The sequence below is a fragment of the Sinocyclocheilus grahami genome, unplaced genomic scaffold (genome assembly GCF_001515645.1).
Source record: "Sinocyclocheilus grahami isolate Dianchi unplaced genomic scaffold, SAMN03320097.WGS_v1.1 scaffold222.1, whole genome shotgun sequence".
NCBI classification, from domain to species: domain Eukaryota; kingdom Metazoa; phylum Chordata; class Actinopteri; order Cypriniformes; family Cyprinidae; genus Sinocyclocheilus; species Sinocyclocheilus grahami.
The window spans coordinates 1,882,106-1,901,861 of NW_015505401.1; the positions used below are offsets into that span (position 1 = coordinate 1,882,106).

At 35.4% G+C, this 19,756-nt stretch overlaps 1 protein-coding gene across 2 annotated transcripts in view; it reads right to left on the reverse strand.

Annotated features, from left to right (window-relative positions):
• Nucleotides 1–203: 203 nt before the first annotated feature.
• Nucleotides 204–19,756, reverse strand: part of LOC107596649 (beta-chimaerin-like) — a 47,768-nt gene continuing 28,215 nt past the window's right edge. For both annotated transcript variants that reach the window (XM_016287427.1, XM_016287428.1), the window contains 7 exons: nucleotides 12,687–12,773; nucleotides 8,822–8,906; nucleotides 4,446–4,619; nucleotides 2,915–2,992; nucleotides 2,519–2,656; nucleotides 1,106–1,211; nucleotides 204–706 (listed from right to left, as the gene is read on the reverse strand). In XM_016287427.1, the coding sequence (XP_016142913.1) occupies nucleotides 535–706; nucleotides 1,106–1,211; nucleotides 2,519–2,656; nucleotides 2,915–2,992; nucleotides 4,446–4,619; nucleotides 8,822–8,906; nucleotides 12,687–12,773 (840 nt within the window). In that variant the 3' untranslated portion in view covers nucleotides 204–534. The remainder of the gene's footprint in view (nucleotides 707–1,105; nucleotides 1,212–2,518; nucleotides 2,657–2,914; nucleotides 2,993–4,445; nucleotides 4,620–8,821; nucleotides 8,907–12,686; nucleotides 12,774–19,756) is intronic.

Below are 19,756 nucleotides of genomic sequence, written 5' to 3' on the forward strand. Positions count from 1 at the left end.
GAGAGTCCAAAAAGCTGATAAAAACATTGCAATAATCCACACACCTCCAGTTCATCAATTATCATAATCAGTTAACATCTTGTTAAGAGCTTTTCTCTTCACAAGATGTTAATTGTTGGACTGGAGTCATGTGGATTACTTGTGGATTATTGTGATGTCTTTATCAGCTGTTTGAACTCTGAATCTGACGGCACCCATTCACTGCAGAGGGTCCATTGGTGAGCAGGTGATGTAACGCTAAATTTCTCCAAATCGGTTCTGATGGGGAAACAATCTCATCTATATACAAAGTATCTGGAAATGTTCATTTTGGGTGAACTACTCCTTTAAACAAAATGCCCATCAATAATAATTCATTCTGTTTTCAGCACGAATGTTCATTTACTCCATGCTTATCAGTATTTGTTTGGGGAATTGAAACACATTGAGTGAAATGTGCATATAAGTCCAAATTTCGTACGCAAAAGAGAAAACATAGTATCTTTGAAATGTGTGGCAGGCTGCTTTTTAAAATGTACACGCTCTTTCAGCTGTTTAAAACAAGATGTCCTCATGCTCTATCAGGAGCTGAACTATCAGTTTCTGGTATCTCATGTCGTTGAGAGTGGTGAGTGTGTTCAGGTCCGGGGGCCGCATGAGTGTTGGGCCAAAAACGATTCCTAGGTTCTCCGAGTTCATGTAATTGTCCTTCTCGTACATGGTGACCCTGATAAACAGAGAAAAGATGTGGAAAAATCAATGACAATACAATTTTGATAATAAACATGCAGGTAGGTAACTGATATACTTTCCATGGATGGGAAATGTGACAAAGCTGGCTTGGCAAGTTAGAGGTAAAGCACAAAACCCTCAGGATCATTGTGTAGGTTTTTTAGTTCCTAAAGTGCACTGAGCTAAAGTGCCGTATTGTGTTTCCTGTTTCCTTCTAATCAGTCTTATACGTTTTATATTGCAGGGTGACAGGAAGTAAAATCACTCTTTAAAACCGCAGAGAGAATGCTTGAAAAAACCTGAAAACCTAACAGCTCAATGAGGTACAGAGCCATGTAATGAACTATGGGACCGGCACCTAAGGGAGCAGTAAATGTGTGTGGAAATTCAATACCTCTTCAGGTGCGTCATCAGGTACCGCAGGGTCTCATAGTGGGCTGGAGGAAGTTGGAGGAGACCATCATGAACTGCCTCCAGTCTAGTATCAGGGTCTGTTATTTCTGAAAACAGAAAGTGTAAGAAAATGTTTTGCAAAATACTGTTCAGAATTGTGCAAAGAATTGTGGCCACTATTTGACCACGTACAGTCCAAAATCTGAGATCACTAATGAAAATGATTTATTTTTGTATTATTATAGTTTTTCATTAACAAGTTACACTACTATTCAAAGGTTTGGGGATTTAAAAATATGTTTTAAATGTTTGCTCTTATGCTCACTATGGCTGCATTTATTTTATCAAATGTACAGTATAAAAAAGTAATGTTGTGAATTTTTATTACAATTTAAAATAACCATTTTCTGTTTTAATATATTTTAAAAAATTTATTTTTTCCTTTGATGGCAAAGCTGAATTTTTAGCAGCCCTTTCTCCAGTCTTCAGTGTCACATGATCCTTCAAAATTCATTCTAACGTTGATTTGTTGCTCAAGAAATTTCCTATTATTTTCACTGCTGAAAACGATTGGGCTGCTTAATAATTTTGTGGAAACTATAAGGGTTTTTTTCAGGATTCTTTGATGAATAGAAAGTTCCAAACAGCATTTATTTCAAATATAATTCTTTTGTAACATTATAAATGTTTTTGTCACTTTTGATCAATGAAATCATCCTGTCCCCAAACTTCTGAATGTCATTGTCAAAATTATTAAAGTTATTAAAATTATTTAAGTGTTGTACCAGAATCAAAGGGTATTTAAAGGGTTAGTTCACCCAAAAATTATTCATTACTCAAAGTCATTAATTATTCACCCTCGTGTTGTTCGAAACCTGTAAGACCTTCGTTCATCTTCGGAACACAATTTAAGATATGTTGATGAAATCTGAGGGCTCTCTGACCCTCCCATAGACAGCAAGGTAACTACCACGTTCAAGGTCCAGAAAAGTACCAAGATGATTGACAAAGTAGTCCATGTGACATCAGTGGTTCAACTGTAAAATTACGAAGCTACTCGAATACTTTTTTGCGCAAAAATAACGACTTTATTCCACATTTTCGTCTCTACTGCGTCACTTGTGGACACGCGTTCACGACAGTATCATGACGCGAGCGTGTGGCTCACTGAGGGACAGAGAGCCCTCAGATTTCATCAAAAATATCTTAAATTGTGTTCCGAAGATGAACGAAGGTCTTACGGGTTTGGAACAACACGAGGGTGAGTAATTAATGACAGAATTTTTGGGTGAATTAACCCTTTAATGACTAGATCAAAGTAGTAAAAAAAATAATGATCATCAAAACAGAATACAAGAGAAAGTTTCTAGTTAATTATAACACATATAATTGATATATAGTTATAGTCTCTTACTGGCAGATTGAATAAATTTGGAGTAGACGTCATATGCGATAACTGGAATGGGCAGATCTCGCAAATAAAGCTTCAGAGCTCCGGCAATTATATTGATGTCTGAGTAGATATTGGCACTGATGTCTGCCTTCTCACCATCTGCAAAGGAGAATTAGTTATCTGTTATGAGTAACAGATTAATCACTATACCGTACCAACAATACATTGTTTTGAATGGAAAAGCATGGGTTTTTCCATCCAGGCTGCATGTTGATAAAATAACAGTGATACAAAGGACTGTGAGTTCATTCAAGCATGTAAGCGAATGTGAAGAGACCAAATGTTAGTTGAACACCTATCATACACCTGATTACATCAGGTTTGAGGCACAAACAGTTATTCTAAACCTCTACAAACCTCTGTCGAAGGCCAGTCGGACATCTTCTATGTGTTCTGTGAAGCCTGACACTCTGTACAGACCCTCTGATTTCAAACCTGGAAGAAGCAGAAGTAACACATATTTACTTCAACTATCCAGTCAGTGCACTTGGAGGTAAAAGTGTAAATTAGTATTGATCAAACTGGGACTGCAGCTAACAACTAATCAGATAATCAATTGTTTTGATTATCCTTTTGACAAATTGGATATGCGGTGTCTTGCACAGTTCATCTATCATCCACTCACACATGTGTGTATAGGAACTTCATCCCTGATTCTCCATGATGGAAAATTTAATTATGTGGAACTGTTATACAGTCCTGTTATAAAAAATTAATTTTTCCTCCTTTTGCCATTTTTACAGGATAAAAATGACGACCCCAAAACATAAGGATCTCCTTATGATCTTTCATCTTCATAAAATACAAAATCAGCTATATAATTTCATGCATAAAGACATTTTATATCATGTAAAAAAAAAAGCTGTATGATAAGACAACAATTTATATGCAAAATTAAGTAGGATTTTATACTGTCACTATACTTAAGCCAAAAACAAATAATTAAAATACTATCTAAACATGAATTCAACATATTATTATTTGTGCATATTGGCATTTGTGAAATGTTTTCACACTTCTAGTCACAGAAAAATTCATATTACAATACAAATACATATTTATATTATATATGTGACCCTGGAGCACAAAACCAGTCTTAAGTCGCTGGGGTATATTTGTAGCAATAGCCAAAAATACATTGTATGGGTCAAAATTATAGATTTTTCTTTTATGCCAAAAATCATTAGGATATTAAGTAAAGATCATGTTCCATGAAGATATTTTGTAAATTTCCTACCGTAAATATATTAAAACTTAATTTTTGATTAGTAATATGCATTGCTAAGAACTTAATCTGGACAACTTTAAAGGCGATTTTCTCAATATTTAGATTTTTTTGTACCCTCAGATTCCAGATTTTCAAATAGTTGTCTCTCAGCCAAATATTGTCGTATCCTAACAAACCATACATCAATAAAAAGCTTATTTATTCAGCCTTCAGATGATGTATAAATCTCAATTTTGAAAAATGTACCTTTATGACTAGTTTTGTGGTCTAGGGTCACATATTATATGTCTCTCTATAGTAAGAAACTGATTAAAACAAAAAGTTAATTTTATTTGACTAGTTTTTCTCTCAAATATAGCAAGCAGAATGCCGGTTGGCTAATATATAACAAATTTCTCAAAGAATGCTCTCTTTAATGGAAGGCGTTACCCAATCAGTCAAAATGTGGAGAATGTTTGCTTCCTCTCCCTGTTGTTTTATGTTAGATATTCTTCTTTTTGCACATCTTGATATATGACAAGGAGACGCCAGAGAATAGGGCAGCTGTGAGACGCCTGCAGTCAGTGATTAAGTGCCTTACTGAAGGCCACAGGTGCTAGAGAAGATCTGGGATCTCCATATTAAAATGTTCTAGCACTCCATTTTAGAAGCGATCAGTACCTCTGTGCTCGATCTCTTTGATACACATGTCCAGAACCATCGGCCGTGGCGTGTTGTGGGCTTTGACCAGCGTGGTGAGATCACAGCTGAAGACTTTCTTGATCCTGCGGAGGTCCGGCTGACAGTCACTGGGCACGAGTTTTGAGCACTGTTTGTGCACGTTCAGCCCACAGTCTGCAAGAGTAACAGGTTAAATGGTTAGAAGAGTGTGACCCTGTTGTCTCCAAAGAGGCAAAAAGACAGACTCCAAGGGAATGGAGACCCAAAGTGTGTGTGTGTGTCTAGGGGTCTTATGGAGGGTATATCTTCAGGGTAAAGTATACGTGGAGAAACAGGTGCATGTCAGTCAAACTGGGTGGTAAAGTGTGACAATATCAGTCACATTCATTTTGACGTGTGTTTGTGGTTCTGTCATTCTGAGAGCATAACCTTGAGAGACTTCTGGGTGTGTTTGCCAGCGGGCCTACATACAGTACATACATGTATGTGCATGCAGGTGTATATCAGGGGCCTCTTGTCATGTGCGTGATGGACACCTGCTTAATTGAAAAACAATTCTTCTGCTCTTGCCCCTATTCAGTCTAGCCTGAATTTTGTGTCCAACTGTTTTACACATATTTTGTTCATTTGAATTAGGAATCTGTAAGTTTGCAATCTGTTTGCAAAAAGTTTGTTTATTTGCTTTTCAGCAACACAATGAAGCTGAATTTGTTAGCAGTACGTAAAGGGATAGTTCACCCAAAATTGAAAATTCTGTCATTAATTACTCACCCTCATGTCATTCCAAACCCGCAAGATGTTCGTTCTTCAAATTAAGATATTTTTGATGAAATTCAAGAGCTTTCTGACCCTACATAGACAGCAACAGAACTGACACGTTCCAGACCCAGAAAGGTAGTAAGGACATCTTTAAAAGAAGAAGAAATTATTGAATAAAGTCATTATTTTTGTTTCCTTTGCACACAAAAAGTATTCCCGTAGCTTCATAACATTATGGTTGAACCACTGATGTCGCATGGACTGTTTTAACAATGTCTTTACTACCTTTCTGGGTCTTGAACGTGGTAGTTGCGTTGCTGTCAACGGAGGGTCAGAAAGCTCTCGGATTTCATCAAAAATATCTTAAGTTGTGTTCCGAAGATGAACGTAGGTCTTACGGGTTTGGAACGACATGAGGGTGAGTAATTAACAACAGAATTTTCATTTTTGGTTGAACTATCCCCTTAATGAACAGGTGTCATGAACTAACAGTCCACAACTATATAATGAGTATATGTTTTGTGGCTGTACCATTGAAACGAAGTATTTTACCATTTATGGACTGGCCTCATCCATTTGCATTGGGTTATTATAGTTAACTAAAACTAAAACATTTAGTTTTAAAACATTTTCATCACTCAAAATAAAATAAACATTAACTAAAATAGAATGATAAAAAGTATAACAGAAATAATAAAACTTAAAACATTTTATTTACTGAATTATTAAAACATATTAAGCTTATTTTTATTCCCAGCTGCCAAGAAATATTTCTTGTTTTCATTTAGTTTAACTTGATGTACTAAAATGACTCAAACTAAAACGGAAATAAAAATATTAAAAACAATACAACAATTATAAAAATACCAAACAAACACACAACACAATTTTATCTAAAATGTTAACTAAATTAAAACTGAAAACAGAAAATCTAAACATAAAATCTAATTCAAAATATTAATAAAAACTATAATAGCACCTCAATGATACTAAAATAACACTGACTATGTCGCTTTGGGAGTTTGAGGCTTTTGAGTTCCCTCGATTAAAATTGACAAAAACAGCCGAAACGTTCAAGTTTGGAATGACATGAGGGTTAGTAAATTATGACTGAATATTCATTTTTGGGTGAACTTAAAGCTATAAATGTAATATTTATTACTCCTTATTCATAGTATATCAAAGTATATTTATTACTATTTGTTCATTGTATATAAACTCATATTAATTTATACTCAATCTAACTTAAAATATTAAAAATGTACTAGCCCAAGTACAAACAATGTTGTGAAAGTATTGTTCATTGTTGTTTCATGTCAGCCACTGCATGAACAAATGATTACACATAAAACCGTACTGTAAAATGTGACCTTTTTCCATATTACAGGTGTTTGCTTAGCTTGATATTTGGAGAAAAAAATAATGAAACGTCAGCATGCAATGTACCCCACACAAATTGTGATACAGACATGAATGATACTTGAAATTATGTGGCATAAGGACAGGTGTTGAACCAGAATATTATATGAATAGAATATTTAGGGACCATTACGAGTTTTCTTTTTTTACTTTAGAGAGTAAGCAACCACCTAGCAACCATCCAGAACAGCCTAGCAACCACATAGCAATGCTCTGGGAACCACGCAAAACACCCTAGTGTCTGTGGCGATGTTTGCATTTCACGCAGCCCTCACATTTTCTTCAGAAAATGTAAAAATCTACTTAAAATTGCATTTGACACAGTTTTGCTACAATTAATGAGTGCAAGACTCTCCCTTTGACTCCACAATTAGAACTTGTGGAAAAAATGAACAGGTTTTTATGTTGTTTAAGTTGTAAGAATCCTGGTTTGATAACCTGCTTTGACACTGAGACTGTGAGTGTGTGTAGGGGAATGTGGTAGTAGGGTGGTCTGTCTCTCAGCGTGTCTCCAGTAGCATGCACATGCTGTCCCACTGCTCCTCATCTTCAGCAATGCCATTAATCACACTCTGTCAGTTTTACTGCCTGCCTGAACCCCTCCTTCACATCTTTAGGCCGCCGAGAAAAAAAACAGAAGAATACAAAAAGAAAAACGTTCTGTGTTCCTCCGTATGGGCCTAGGGACACATTCAACTCTGCTTTGATTCTCAATGTGTCTGATGACACTGACTCGCCCGGGGGCCAGAGTGAAAGAAGAGAGGCTCCTGTGTGAAAGAAAAGGCTTGAATAATGGCTTGAATGGATGAGACCATTTACAGTGTGAAAAACCAACAGTAAAAAGCCTTGTGACTGGATTGAGTTTATGTACAGAGTGTTTTGGGAAAGTGATGTCAAACAATAACCAGCTCCATGTTAACATGAGATCTGAGCAAACCTGTAATCATGGAATTAAGGTGTATTTATTTATCTAGGTCACATCTAGGACCATCCTGTATCAAAAATGGTCAACTAGGATTTATTGGTTGTTATTTTTACATTTAATTTCAATTTGTCTTTTGCCTCACAAAATGATGAAAAGCAAAACAGAGCAACGCAAAGGTAAGCAAAGCAAAGCAAAACAAAACAAAAACACAACATATATATCACAAAACAAAAAACTAGTGCTGTCAAACAATTAATCGCGATTAATCACATCCAAAATTTACGTTTTTTTTACATTATATATGTATGTGTACTGTGTATATTTATTATGTATATATAAACACACACATACAGTATATACAGTATTTTGAAAATATTTACATGTTTATACATTTATATATTCATATTCTTATGTTTTATATTATATATAAATATATTTAATATATAAACATATTTTTCTTAAATATATACATGCATGTGTTTGTATTTATATATACATAATAAACAAACACAGTACACACACATATATTATGTAAACAAAAACTTTTATTTTTGATGCGATTAATGACCAAACATGACTGAACAATATAAAAACAATAACAATAGTTTACTTATAAAGTAACCTAGATTCACCTGGATTAAAATGAATTCCTACAAAAATTGTTAGTTCGTGATGCATCATTTATTAATTTGAAAGAATTTAAGTTTATTGTAAAGCTATTGTATAAATCATATGCATCACTTAACCAATGACACATAACCAATAAAGTGTCATACTTTGTCATACAGTACAGGTGTGCGTGCATATAAGCATCTGTTTATGTATGTTTATCTGTGTGATTTGAAGTGTAGCCTGATGCATTTGGCATTAACACAAGGAGACTGTCCTGGTTTACCTGGGTGTGCCTCTCTCACAGTACTCTACAGTGTACACAGTATGTTCCACTATAAATAGTCAACACTCAACAGAAGGCACTCAACTGGTTTGGACCAGGTGTCATTTAGGAATGCAAAATACCCACACATCAGCATACTAGTTAAAACCCTGATTGTCGCAGGTATTCACTTTCACTCATTTAGCCTCAGGTTGCCACCGCATGTTGGAAAAGGTCTACAGCCAATTAGGCATTGTTACCAGAATGGCATGAGAAATTATCTGGATCCTAAGCGGCCTTTGGATTGTAATTTGATATGAATAATGCTCCTTGGCCGGTGCCATAATTCTGATGGACATTTTATTTGTGTGGGAGGGTTTGTGATTGGTGGCGGGTTACCTGAGCAACGGACGCCCTGGGCGATAAGACCCCACATGAAGTTTGCACAGTATTCACACCAGTGCGGCCCTCTGAAGGTGTGCACCTACACCAAAGGCAAAGCAGTCATTGTGAGTCAAGCACACATTGAAAACACACATACATGCATATTAGGCCAGTGAATCATTCATCTCTAGATTTTCATTTCCAGCTAAAGCTCATAATGAAAGTTCCACAGAAAATGAATGATTATATTTCCAGAGTATCTCTTACTGTACCTGACAACTAAGAGAACGTGTCTCACTGAGACTGGACAAACATAAAAAGAAAAGCATTGAACTACACATTTATAGTTCTATGATGTATAAAGAACTATGGAAGCCCGTTTCCGCCACTGAATAAAAAAAGGTAATTACGACTTTTTTCTCACAATTGCGAGTTTACAATTCTTTTTTTTTGGTCAGAATTGCGTGATACAAACTTGCAATTCTGATTTTTCTCAGAATTGTGACATATAAACTTGCAATTGCGAGAAAAAACCCCTCAGAATTGTGAGTTTATATCTCGCAATTCAGACTTCATAACACGCGATTGTGAGTTAAGTCAGAATCGTAAGATATAAACTCGCAATTCTGAGAAAATAACAGTCTTTTTTTCCCCTCAGAATTGGAGTTTATAACTCGCAATGGTGAGTTTATATCTCACAATTTTGATTTAAAAAATGTCAGAATTGTGAGTTTATATATTTTACGCAATACTGACGTTATAACTCACAATTGAGTTTATATCACGCAATTCTGAGAAAAAAGTCAGAATTGCAAGATATAAATTTGCAATTGCGCTAAAAAGTCAGAATTGTGAGATAAAAAGTCGCAATTACCTTTTTAATTTTTTTTTATTCAGTGGCGGAAACGGGTTTCCATAAAGAACCATTGACATTATATTATTTTACAAATTTTGGCAGGTACTGACCAATAACGTTTAAGTTACGTATTTTTGGAAAACTGGCCAATTTAAATTTGATTAAATATTTTAATTAATTTTTAAATAATTTCAGTTTACCACTTGCCTCAGAAAAACAAAACAAAACAGCTGTGAAAACAAATACAAAAAACAAAAAATAAACAAAACAGAAGATAAAACAAAACAAAAATTCAAACAAAACATTAAATAAAACTATTTATTTTATTTCAATTTGTCACTTGCCCCAGGAAACAAAATAAAACACAAAACAAAGCAAAAATAAACAAAGCAAAAAAATATATAGATATATATCAAAACAAATCAAAACCAACCAACCAAACAATGATCATCATGAAGTTTCTTGAAAGTACCAGGAAATGTGACTGAAGTGATTAAAATGTTGTTTTCTGTCATCAATGCACCATCATGGCAAAGTGTTTGTACACTAACTCTTGGGTCATAGCTCCAAAAAATGTATTAAAATTCAATGTGTTTAGATTGACATGACACATGAAGTTTGTTGTAGGAAACGACAGCCAGTGACGAGTGAAGCTGTTGTCTGTAGCTCTGTGAAGTGTTAGCTCCACCGTCTCAGGTGCCAAACCCTAAGACAGCAACCAATCACTCAAGGGTCAGTTTGAAGGCAGGAAGAACTTCAGAGACAAACTGCTCCTATCCAAAGTTCTGAGGAAATAATCAAACCTCTAAGACTGAGGGTGGTACCGAAAGAATGTAAATAGGGAGGACCCCCTGTAAAGACACAGCCCTGATTTTCTAAATTTGAATACATGTGAGTCAGATTACAGGATTGCTAGGGGCTAATGTGTCTGGCATCTGTTACCAAGCTGCTGAAAGTCACACGCAAAGCATGTTCCCATGCACGCCCTTGTGCTGTCAAAACACAGAACAAAGATGGACAAAAGAAAAGACACAACACAGGGTTTTGGAACAAAGCCCAGGTGTATGACTGCTGAAATGTAAATATCATAATGAGAATACTATTAATCTCTGTCCAGAACTAGCAGCTGTTCCAAAACCCAATGAGCTGTCTACATTCTAGCTGAAATGCCCCCTCATAAGTGACTGATTTGCACCCTACATAGGGCAGAAACTCTATCAGATAAATAGCACTCAATACACATAGCAAACGTGAAAATATTTTAATTTTATTTTTTTGTATGCAACTTTTTTAACAATTAGATGTTTTTTTATTACTCTTAAACATTAATGTATTTGTTGATTATTTATAAGTATTTAAAATCAGTAATAAATATTTCTCTTCCTTCATCGTCTTGAATTTTCTGTTTTTTAATTTATTTTTTTTGGATTTGGCCAGAAATATGTTAAATTATATATATATATATATCATATACATACATACATACAGATATTTTATATCTTATTTTATTTCTTAACAATTACATTACATTTTTTAACATTAAACTACTTATTGATTACTTTTAGTATCAAAATATTTATCATGCTTTTTTGATTGATACATTTGGCCAAACAATATATATCACGAGCCAGCATAAATTACATTGCCTTGGCATAGGGAACACACTAATGATACCTTAAAACGCTACATACTGAGTGCGCTCACTAGGTTTTGGAACACAGCCTGAGTTCATCATGAGGAAGATGTTATAAGGAAACTTCCAAGCGACACGTTGAAGTCAGATGATTGCTTTGTTTTGCTCTTTTGGGGTTTAAAAAGGAAGTCAGATGATGGTACACTGTGTGAAAAGGCATGAAATGGCAGAGTCCATTCAACAGCTCGGCAGCAAGAGGTTATTGATTTGTGCGATCAATCCTATCAGTCAATAGTGCTGTTAATGGATTAAAAGCCTTGGCAATTAGGCTCATATGATAGATTTAAGCTTATTGATACGAGGCTCACAGTATGTGTACTGTGCATTTAAATGCTGTCAGTACATAAACATTTGAATGAGACATTAGTAAACATCTGAGAAATCTCATGCTAATGCCAAATATAGAAGTGACTGACTTTGTTAGGACCACAACCAACATTTCAAATTTTGGTGATTTTGAAAAAAACTATTAAACAATTGAGAAATCTCAAACAAATACATGTACAAGGCTTCACAAAATATCCTCAGTATGCCCATATCAACATTTAATACAGATAATTGACTAAAATAACTGATAATTCTGCATAAAACATTCATGTTTACATTAAAATTGATGTCATGTCAAATTGATCACAATGAAGAGATGACGTAGTGAGACTAATTAATAAAATAGCATTTCAAATAAAAATCAGTCAAAAGATAGTTACCCAACTACCTTCAGCTGTTGAAGATGCAGCCAGTTTGGCTCTTTTTGTATGATGTCAATAAGGATTTATGATGAGATGAACATTTTGAACCATTCAAAAGTTTGGGGCTGGTAAGATTTTTGATGGTTTTTAAAGCCTCTTATACTCACCAAAGCTGCATTTATTTTGGTTAAAAATACAGTATTCTTGTGAAATATTATAACAATTTAAAATAACAGTTTTCTATTTAAATATATTTTACAATATAATTTATACCTGTGATGGCAAAGCTGAATTTTCAGCAGTCATTACTCCAGGCTTCAGTGTCACACGATCCTTCAGGAATCATTCTAATATGCTGATTTGTCATTCATGAAAATGATTAACAATGTTATTATCAATGTTGAAAACTGTTGTGCTGCTTAATATGTTTTCAGGATATTTTTGCTGAAAAGAAAGTTCTAAAAACATAATTTATTTAAAATAGAAATCTTTTGTAACATTATAAATGTCCCAATTGCCATCCTTGCTAAATAAAAATATTATTATTATGTTTTTTTAAATAATATTACTGACCCCAAACTTTTGAATGGTGCAGATATCATAATTCCAACATGACATAACCATAACACAACCAGCACCCACCTTAAAGTTGTGGATCTTCTCATAATTGCAGTGTTTCTCCGGTCCGTCCTTGATTGTGGTCCGTCGGCTCAGTGGTGACGGGCTGATCTGTGAACAAGTAAAAATCTTTAGAGGCGTCCAGAGGAGGGCACCCTTACCCCCCAGATTCACCCCCAGAGCTAACGCCAACAGCTCCTGGTGCTTACGCTCCTCCTGTTTGGCTTTGTGAGGGGCTAATTCACCTTTCGCTGACCCCTTAGTGCCAACAACCTGGGCCCTGGGCCTCGGAAGAGCCTGCATCTCCTCTGTAGAGGAAGATGAGAATAATATGGAATGGGAGATAAAAGCAGGGACTGAGTCAGTCCTCCACTCCTTGGTGATCTGGGTCGACTGAGAACGGGGACAGCCTGGTCCTGCATGGGCAGGGCTGGGGGTGGGAGGTATGGTGGGTGGGCTGCCTGGGGGCAGGAGTGTGTCTCACACAATAGCATACATTCAGCACTCTTAGAGAACAGCAATGCGAGAGAGAGGGAGAAGGAGTGATTGTGTCAGTCTTGTAGATACATCTCAGCAGGTTTCTGCAGTGGGATCAATGGAATCCAGAACACAGCGCTTCCAGACACGATTCCACCGCAGTTCCCTTGAGAGAAGATAATCCTGCAGCTCAAAGCCAAAGAGCTAAGCAATAAAATCAGAGATCTGCTCTGAGAAGAGTAGGTTCTCTTTTCAGGTCTAGCACTGAGAGGTTTTATGTGGTTTAGCCTTTTAGACCTCTCTCCGTCACTAAACTTCTGATTGTAACTTCTGTTACAAATCTGATCAGGATTGAAGCAGATTTACAGTTGTAATCCTGCATCACAGGATACTCCTATAGTGCCGGAATCACTTGTTTCAGGATTCAGATTTGCTTAGACCCAATTTAAACCGTAATTTAAATAAAAGTGGATAGCAAAAAAATACAAATGTAAACAGGGCGCAAAGTGTTTTGTGATCTGGATCTCTCAAACCTACAGAGCCCTTAAAGGGACATGTTGATGGTATTATTTCCATCTTAAAAGTTTTGCAAGTGAACACAAAGTTTCTCAGGGGACTGCATACTTGTGCAGGAGAACACAAAAGCATTGAAACATAATTTTCTCTCCTATCTCATTTTTTTTCCATCACCATGTCCCCTCAAGGGTCTCCATACAAACCACATTTGAAGGCACACTGAAAAGAATTTGGTGTAGGATTTCCTTTGAAACAATTTTGAGTAAATTTCACAAATAATTACAAACAAATGGCAAGTAACACACAGAATTAGACTTAAAACTATTTTTTGTAGAAAGACTAAAAATATACTCCCCAATCTTCAAAAACCTCAATGGTTTTTGAGCATCAAGCAAGTATGTTTAAGCCTCTGAATAAAAGACTAAACTAAATCTGTTCATCATATAAAGTGCTGGTGTCGCTTAAGAAGAATTGGATTGAACTGCTTGATTCACATTACTTTTACAATGTCTTTATGAAGTTACTGGTGTGCTCCAACATTTTAGTTGCATGGACTTTTGTGTTTCAAAGATAAATGGGCTTGGAACGAAGTAAATAATGGCATAATTATTTATTTTTGGGTTAACTACAGTGTATACTTTGAATTACTGCCTACGTACTGTACCCGTATCATCCACTGTGGTAAAACAGGAGTAATAACTTTACAGGTTACATTTGACATTACTACACTCTTAAGAATAAAGGTTCTTTATTGGCACTGATGTTTGCATGAAGAACCTTTAACATCCACTGCACAAAAGGTTCTTTAGTGAAAAATTGTTCTTAAGATCATTAAGATGTTCTTCACACCATGAATATTATGATTCTTTTAAGAAATTATATTTTATTAAAGTTTTTGGAATTTTTTAAAGAATGTACTAGGTGTAAAATGCAACATGTCTTACAGGACCACAAGCCCTTGTCATCGGATCATCCAACAAAGATGGATGCTACTAAATACCGGGTGTAAATAAGGATTTCTGTTGTTGCACCAAAACCAAGACTTATGTCCAGGCTGGGGGACCATGACCCCTCTCAGCAGGAGGCTGATGCCGAATCCAGCAACACTGTCTGGGTATTTGCTGAAGCATCCCATAGAACACACACGAGACTTCCTAACCTCACAGACACAGCAGAACTGATGGAGCAGAATGGGTGGCCGGTCATTTGCATGATTACATCAATTAACAAAATGATGAGATTAGGAAAGAATAATGGAGCTGTGACAAGTAAAAAAGAAAGAATGCCGAAGAGGAAGAAAAACAACCTGGCTACGGCTCACATATTTAAAATATGCCACATTCAGAGACGTGATGTACCTGATTTCCCAGAAAAGCCAGGCGGAGGTGAGTGGAAGACTGTCAGGGTTGTGTTGACTCAAAGTATGAGCATTGCTAAAAAAGCGCTGGTGTGTTTTTTTTTTATTGCGGCTGACCTCCACAGTGGCACACATGTTTGCGTGCTGGGGGTACAGGGCAGTTAACATGTGTTCTACTGGTCGAATAATATGGGTTTTTCAAAGCCGATGCCAATATCTAGGGCACAAAGCAGCTGATTGTTGATATAATGGCAATTTATATAATCAATATAGTGCTTTTTGGTTTGTAGTCCTAAAACCAAAGAGTTTTATTAACATGTACTAAAATTAACATATATGAGGAAAGCATTACCTCTGATAGTGTTTTACAATAGCAGTCTTTGGTTTATGAGTAAAATAAGGTTTATGAAGATGTGAATGTCAGACAAAGACAATGTTAGCGAATTCGTTTTTTAAAGCACACAACAGTGCTTTTTGAGACATGGCTGTGTGTAATTTATGTAGTTAAACTAAACAAGTCTCTTCAGGTAATGTTAAGCACAGAATCATGCATCGAAAACCACTATAATAAAAATCCCATGGCAAACTAGCTGGTTAGCCTACAAAATGACATCCTGGCATCCCCTGTAAACAATAAGTACACTTTAGCATACTTTTAGAAGGGGTATTTTTTATAGAAACAATATATTTTTTGACCCAAATAAGTAGGACTCATCTTTATGTGTAATTTCATAATTACTTCTATTGTCTTCTGCGTGTTCTTCGTAATGACAAGCATTTACAGTAAACTAAAAAATACTTTAATGTAATTTAAATTACTAGTCATGTATTTAAATATTGAAGAAACAGTCATGATAGTGTATGTATACCAAAGTGCCCTTTTATTTCATTAATATTATATTATCTCTAAGTACAGTTGTACTAAAAATGTGCAGTACACTACAAGTGCATATTTAAAAGCACTTTTTTCACAAGGTCATTCACAGCTTTAGAAAGCTAGTGTATGAGAGCTACAATATTACTAAAATTGTATATAAGTACAGTATGCCCCACTTTTGCCTGCATACAGTACTACAGTATACTCATGTAGGGCGATATATACTATACAGCATATCTCAACTGCTTAATTGCATGCATTGTTGCAAAATGTAAACTATATTATCACTAATTCAAACTGCTTAGAGGATCAACATCCATTTCAGATAACCTAAACTGCAATACCAACACTAAAGTAAAAACAGTCACACATTTAAGCTATACACTCAAAAGAAAGATGTTGGGGAGTTATATAGTGTGATAAAAGGGAAGAGGGAGACGGGGCGCACAGACAGTGTGAGTGCATGACTTGCAAGCAAGCAAGACTTGCACTTTTTGTCCTAAGGCAGATGGCTTCTTGTCTCCTAATGAAAGAGGCACAAAGTGAAATACAAAAGAGAGACAATAAAGCCTAGTCTCTTTTTAGAGACCACTGTATTGACAGAAGAGACCCCCGCAGCTGAGCAGACAGACAGAACTAGGGCACAGAAAGTGTGTACAGTACAAAACCGCACCCTATGTGATACACACAGAGGGAAATGTGCTATATTCATTTAATACACTATTCAATTCATTCAAAATACTGTCTATCACTGTCTGCACAGCAGGACATAAAAAAAATGAAGGACAAAAATTGTATTTTGTCAAACCGGCAAAGCAAAGAATGTGACATTATTATGACTTATGTACAACTGCAGGAACGTAAAAAATGGATTATTCAAATCCTTCAGTTTAAAAGCTGCAGTGCTGAAATATAATGTAAACAACAATGATAAATCACCACAAAGCTCAGCGCTAATTCTAATAACTCCGATCCATCAGCAGCGAGTGGTTTTAGTAGGAACTTGCCAGGCCAGCAGAACACTTGTGCGATTACTGTTATTAGAAGAAGAGAGCCATGAGAGCTGCGCAGGTGACCAGACAGGCAAGGTGAGCGTTTCATTCAGATTATCATACAAGCAGACTGCCGTCATAGAAAAACACACCCAATTCTGGTCCCTAAATGTGACCGGCAAATGCTCAGACACAAGTACTGTGAATCAAGATGTGTAAGGTCACTGTAAAATCTCAAATGAGACAAAATCACCTTAATGATTTGATTGTTAGGTTGTTGTTGTTGTTGATGATGATGATGATGATGATGTATCCAATGTAACACATTAGCTAATCCTTCCAGGGTGAGTCAATCATCATGAAAAGCCTTAAATATATATCTCTATAGCAATTTACATCATTAAAACACAATGGTAGATCGTAAAGACCAGAATTGATTGTTATTTAACTAAAACAAAAACTATTAAAAATTGCCTTTGTTCATTGAAACAAATCTAAAATAAAATATTAATATTAATAACTGAAAAACTTTTTAAAAATACCTGAAAATAAATTGACAAATTAATAATAATGACGCTATCAAAAACGAATAAAAAGAATAGAAACATAACAAAACTGCTAAACTTTAAACTAAAAATATTCAAAATATTAGTAAATACTACAACAGTAAATCAATAACACTAAAAAAACACTGTTAATTATAGTGGAGTGTGCAAGAATTGCAGCCACAATGTAACAATGCAGCAATATATTACAGCCAATATTAAGATGATAACTGCGCAGTTATTATCGTGAATCACAGCATTAGTCAGAGAATACCGAAATGGAAGATTCATTGAGTTTGTGAGTTTTGGGTTTGTCATTTTATCTTCATTGTACCAGATGTAAAATGCTGTCTGGATTAGGTTGAGGGAAATGTTCCAGAATGTTATGTGTACTGTGAGACCAGATCAAAGAAAACTTTGGATTTCTGCTGGTCTCGGCAAAAATGACTGTGATGATTTATTTGTATTTCTAGAGGCGCACAAAATAGTATGACTGTACAGTACACACACAATATTCCGAATAAACAGACAATCAAAATGTAATGTGCACTTTAAATTTTATGGATTTAAAATTTTAAAGCGCAATTGGTTGTAGCAGGGTGGACTGCTCAGAAAAAGCTTACGGTTTTAATTGATGCTCTTTCTACATTAAATTTGCGTCACAGTGTGTGAAATATAAGAGAAAGAAAATCTGATGAAGTGAATACTGGGCTGCACAAAGCAGATCTTTTGAAGTATATGTACAAATCTATATTTACAGTTTGACAGCTTGTTGAGGCTGCCCCCTAGTGGACATTTGTACAAAACAGTAAGATGAAAAAAAAGTGTATTGCGTTCATTTATATTAATTTGAATGCTTGGCCAACTGAGTCACATCAAAAATTCTCTGTCTGGTGTCTGCAACAAAAACAAATATGCCCTATGCAAACATGACTGGGTGATAAACAAATTCTTCCTTTGACTAATTCACAAATGTTTGATCATCGCTTATGTTTATTTCATAGAGCTCTCATGAAGAGCCATTTCACCACAGAATTTATAAAGAGGTAACGGTAGACCTGACTGATTTGATAAAACTCTCCCGTCAGTGAACCAGACAGTGCGTCTGATATATGAGATAGGAGGAGACAACACATTCATGGCATTATCTTTCATCAAAGACACACACCACGACGCTGAAACACTCTCACACTCTTTTAATCTTCCAATTGCACGCAAAGAAATGCTCCTTCTTATTTGTCTAAACACCAATCTAATAATGATTTGTGAAAGGATGGTGTCTGACACCATGATTTGGGTTGGTTGTGTTTACTATTAGCAATAAAACCTTGATAACATTTATGGGCACATAATGGAGCAGTGCCAGTAGTCCAATGTCCTGTTTTCACTGTGCGAAGAGACAGAAATGAGAATTTAAGATGAACTATCTAATTTAATTCTGCAGTAAATATAATCTCAAATACCAAATATGCCTCAAATAAAGAAACTAAAACAGAATTTACAGCATTACTGTTAGTTAGTCAGAGTGCTGAAATTAGCAATAACGCCAAAAACAACCAAATGTATCCCAAATGAGATAGGAGGAGACAACACATTCATGGCATTATCTTTCATCAAAGACACACACCACGACGCTGAAACACTCTCACACTCTTTTGATCTTCCAATTGCACGCAAAGAAATGCTCCTTCTTATTTGTCTAAACACCAATCTAATAATGATTTGTGAAAGGATGGTGTCTGACACCATGATTTGGGTTGGTTGTGTTTACTATTAGCAATAAAACCTTGATAACATTTATGGGCACATAATGGAGCAGTGCCAGTAGTCCAATGTCCTGTTTTCACTGTGCGAAGAGACAGAAATGAGAATTTAAGATGAACTATCTAATTCAATTCTGCAGTAAATATAATCTCAAATACCAAATATGCCTCAAATAAAGAAACTAAAACAGAATTTACAGCATTACTGTTAGTTAGTCAGAGTGCTGAAATTAGCAATAACGCCAAAAACAACCAAATGTATCCCAAGTTTCCTGTTAAGCCTACAAAATATACAATGAAAAACAACAAAGGTCCTAAAACGTAGCCCTGTGGGACTTGACAAAAAACATTTTTATTACTTATTTCAACAAAAACTGCAACAAATTCTTTTATCACCATTATTTGCCATAAGTGACCATGGTTTGATTACAATGTCTGTTGATTATGCAGTATATTATATCTTTAAGGCTTTGATCATACATTGCTCACACTGTAGGCTGTAACTTTAGTAAAGTGTACATACGTGTACGTGTACAACAACGTGTACAAAGAACATTATGATAGGAA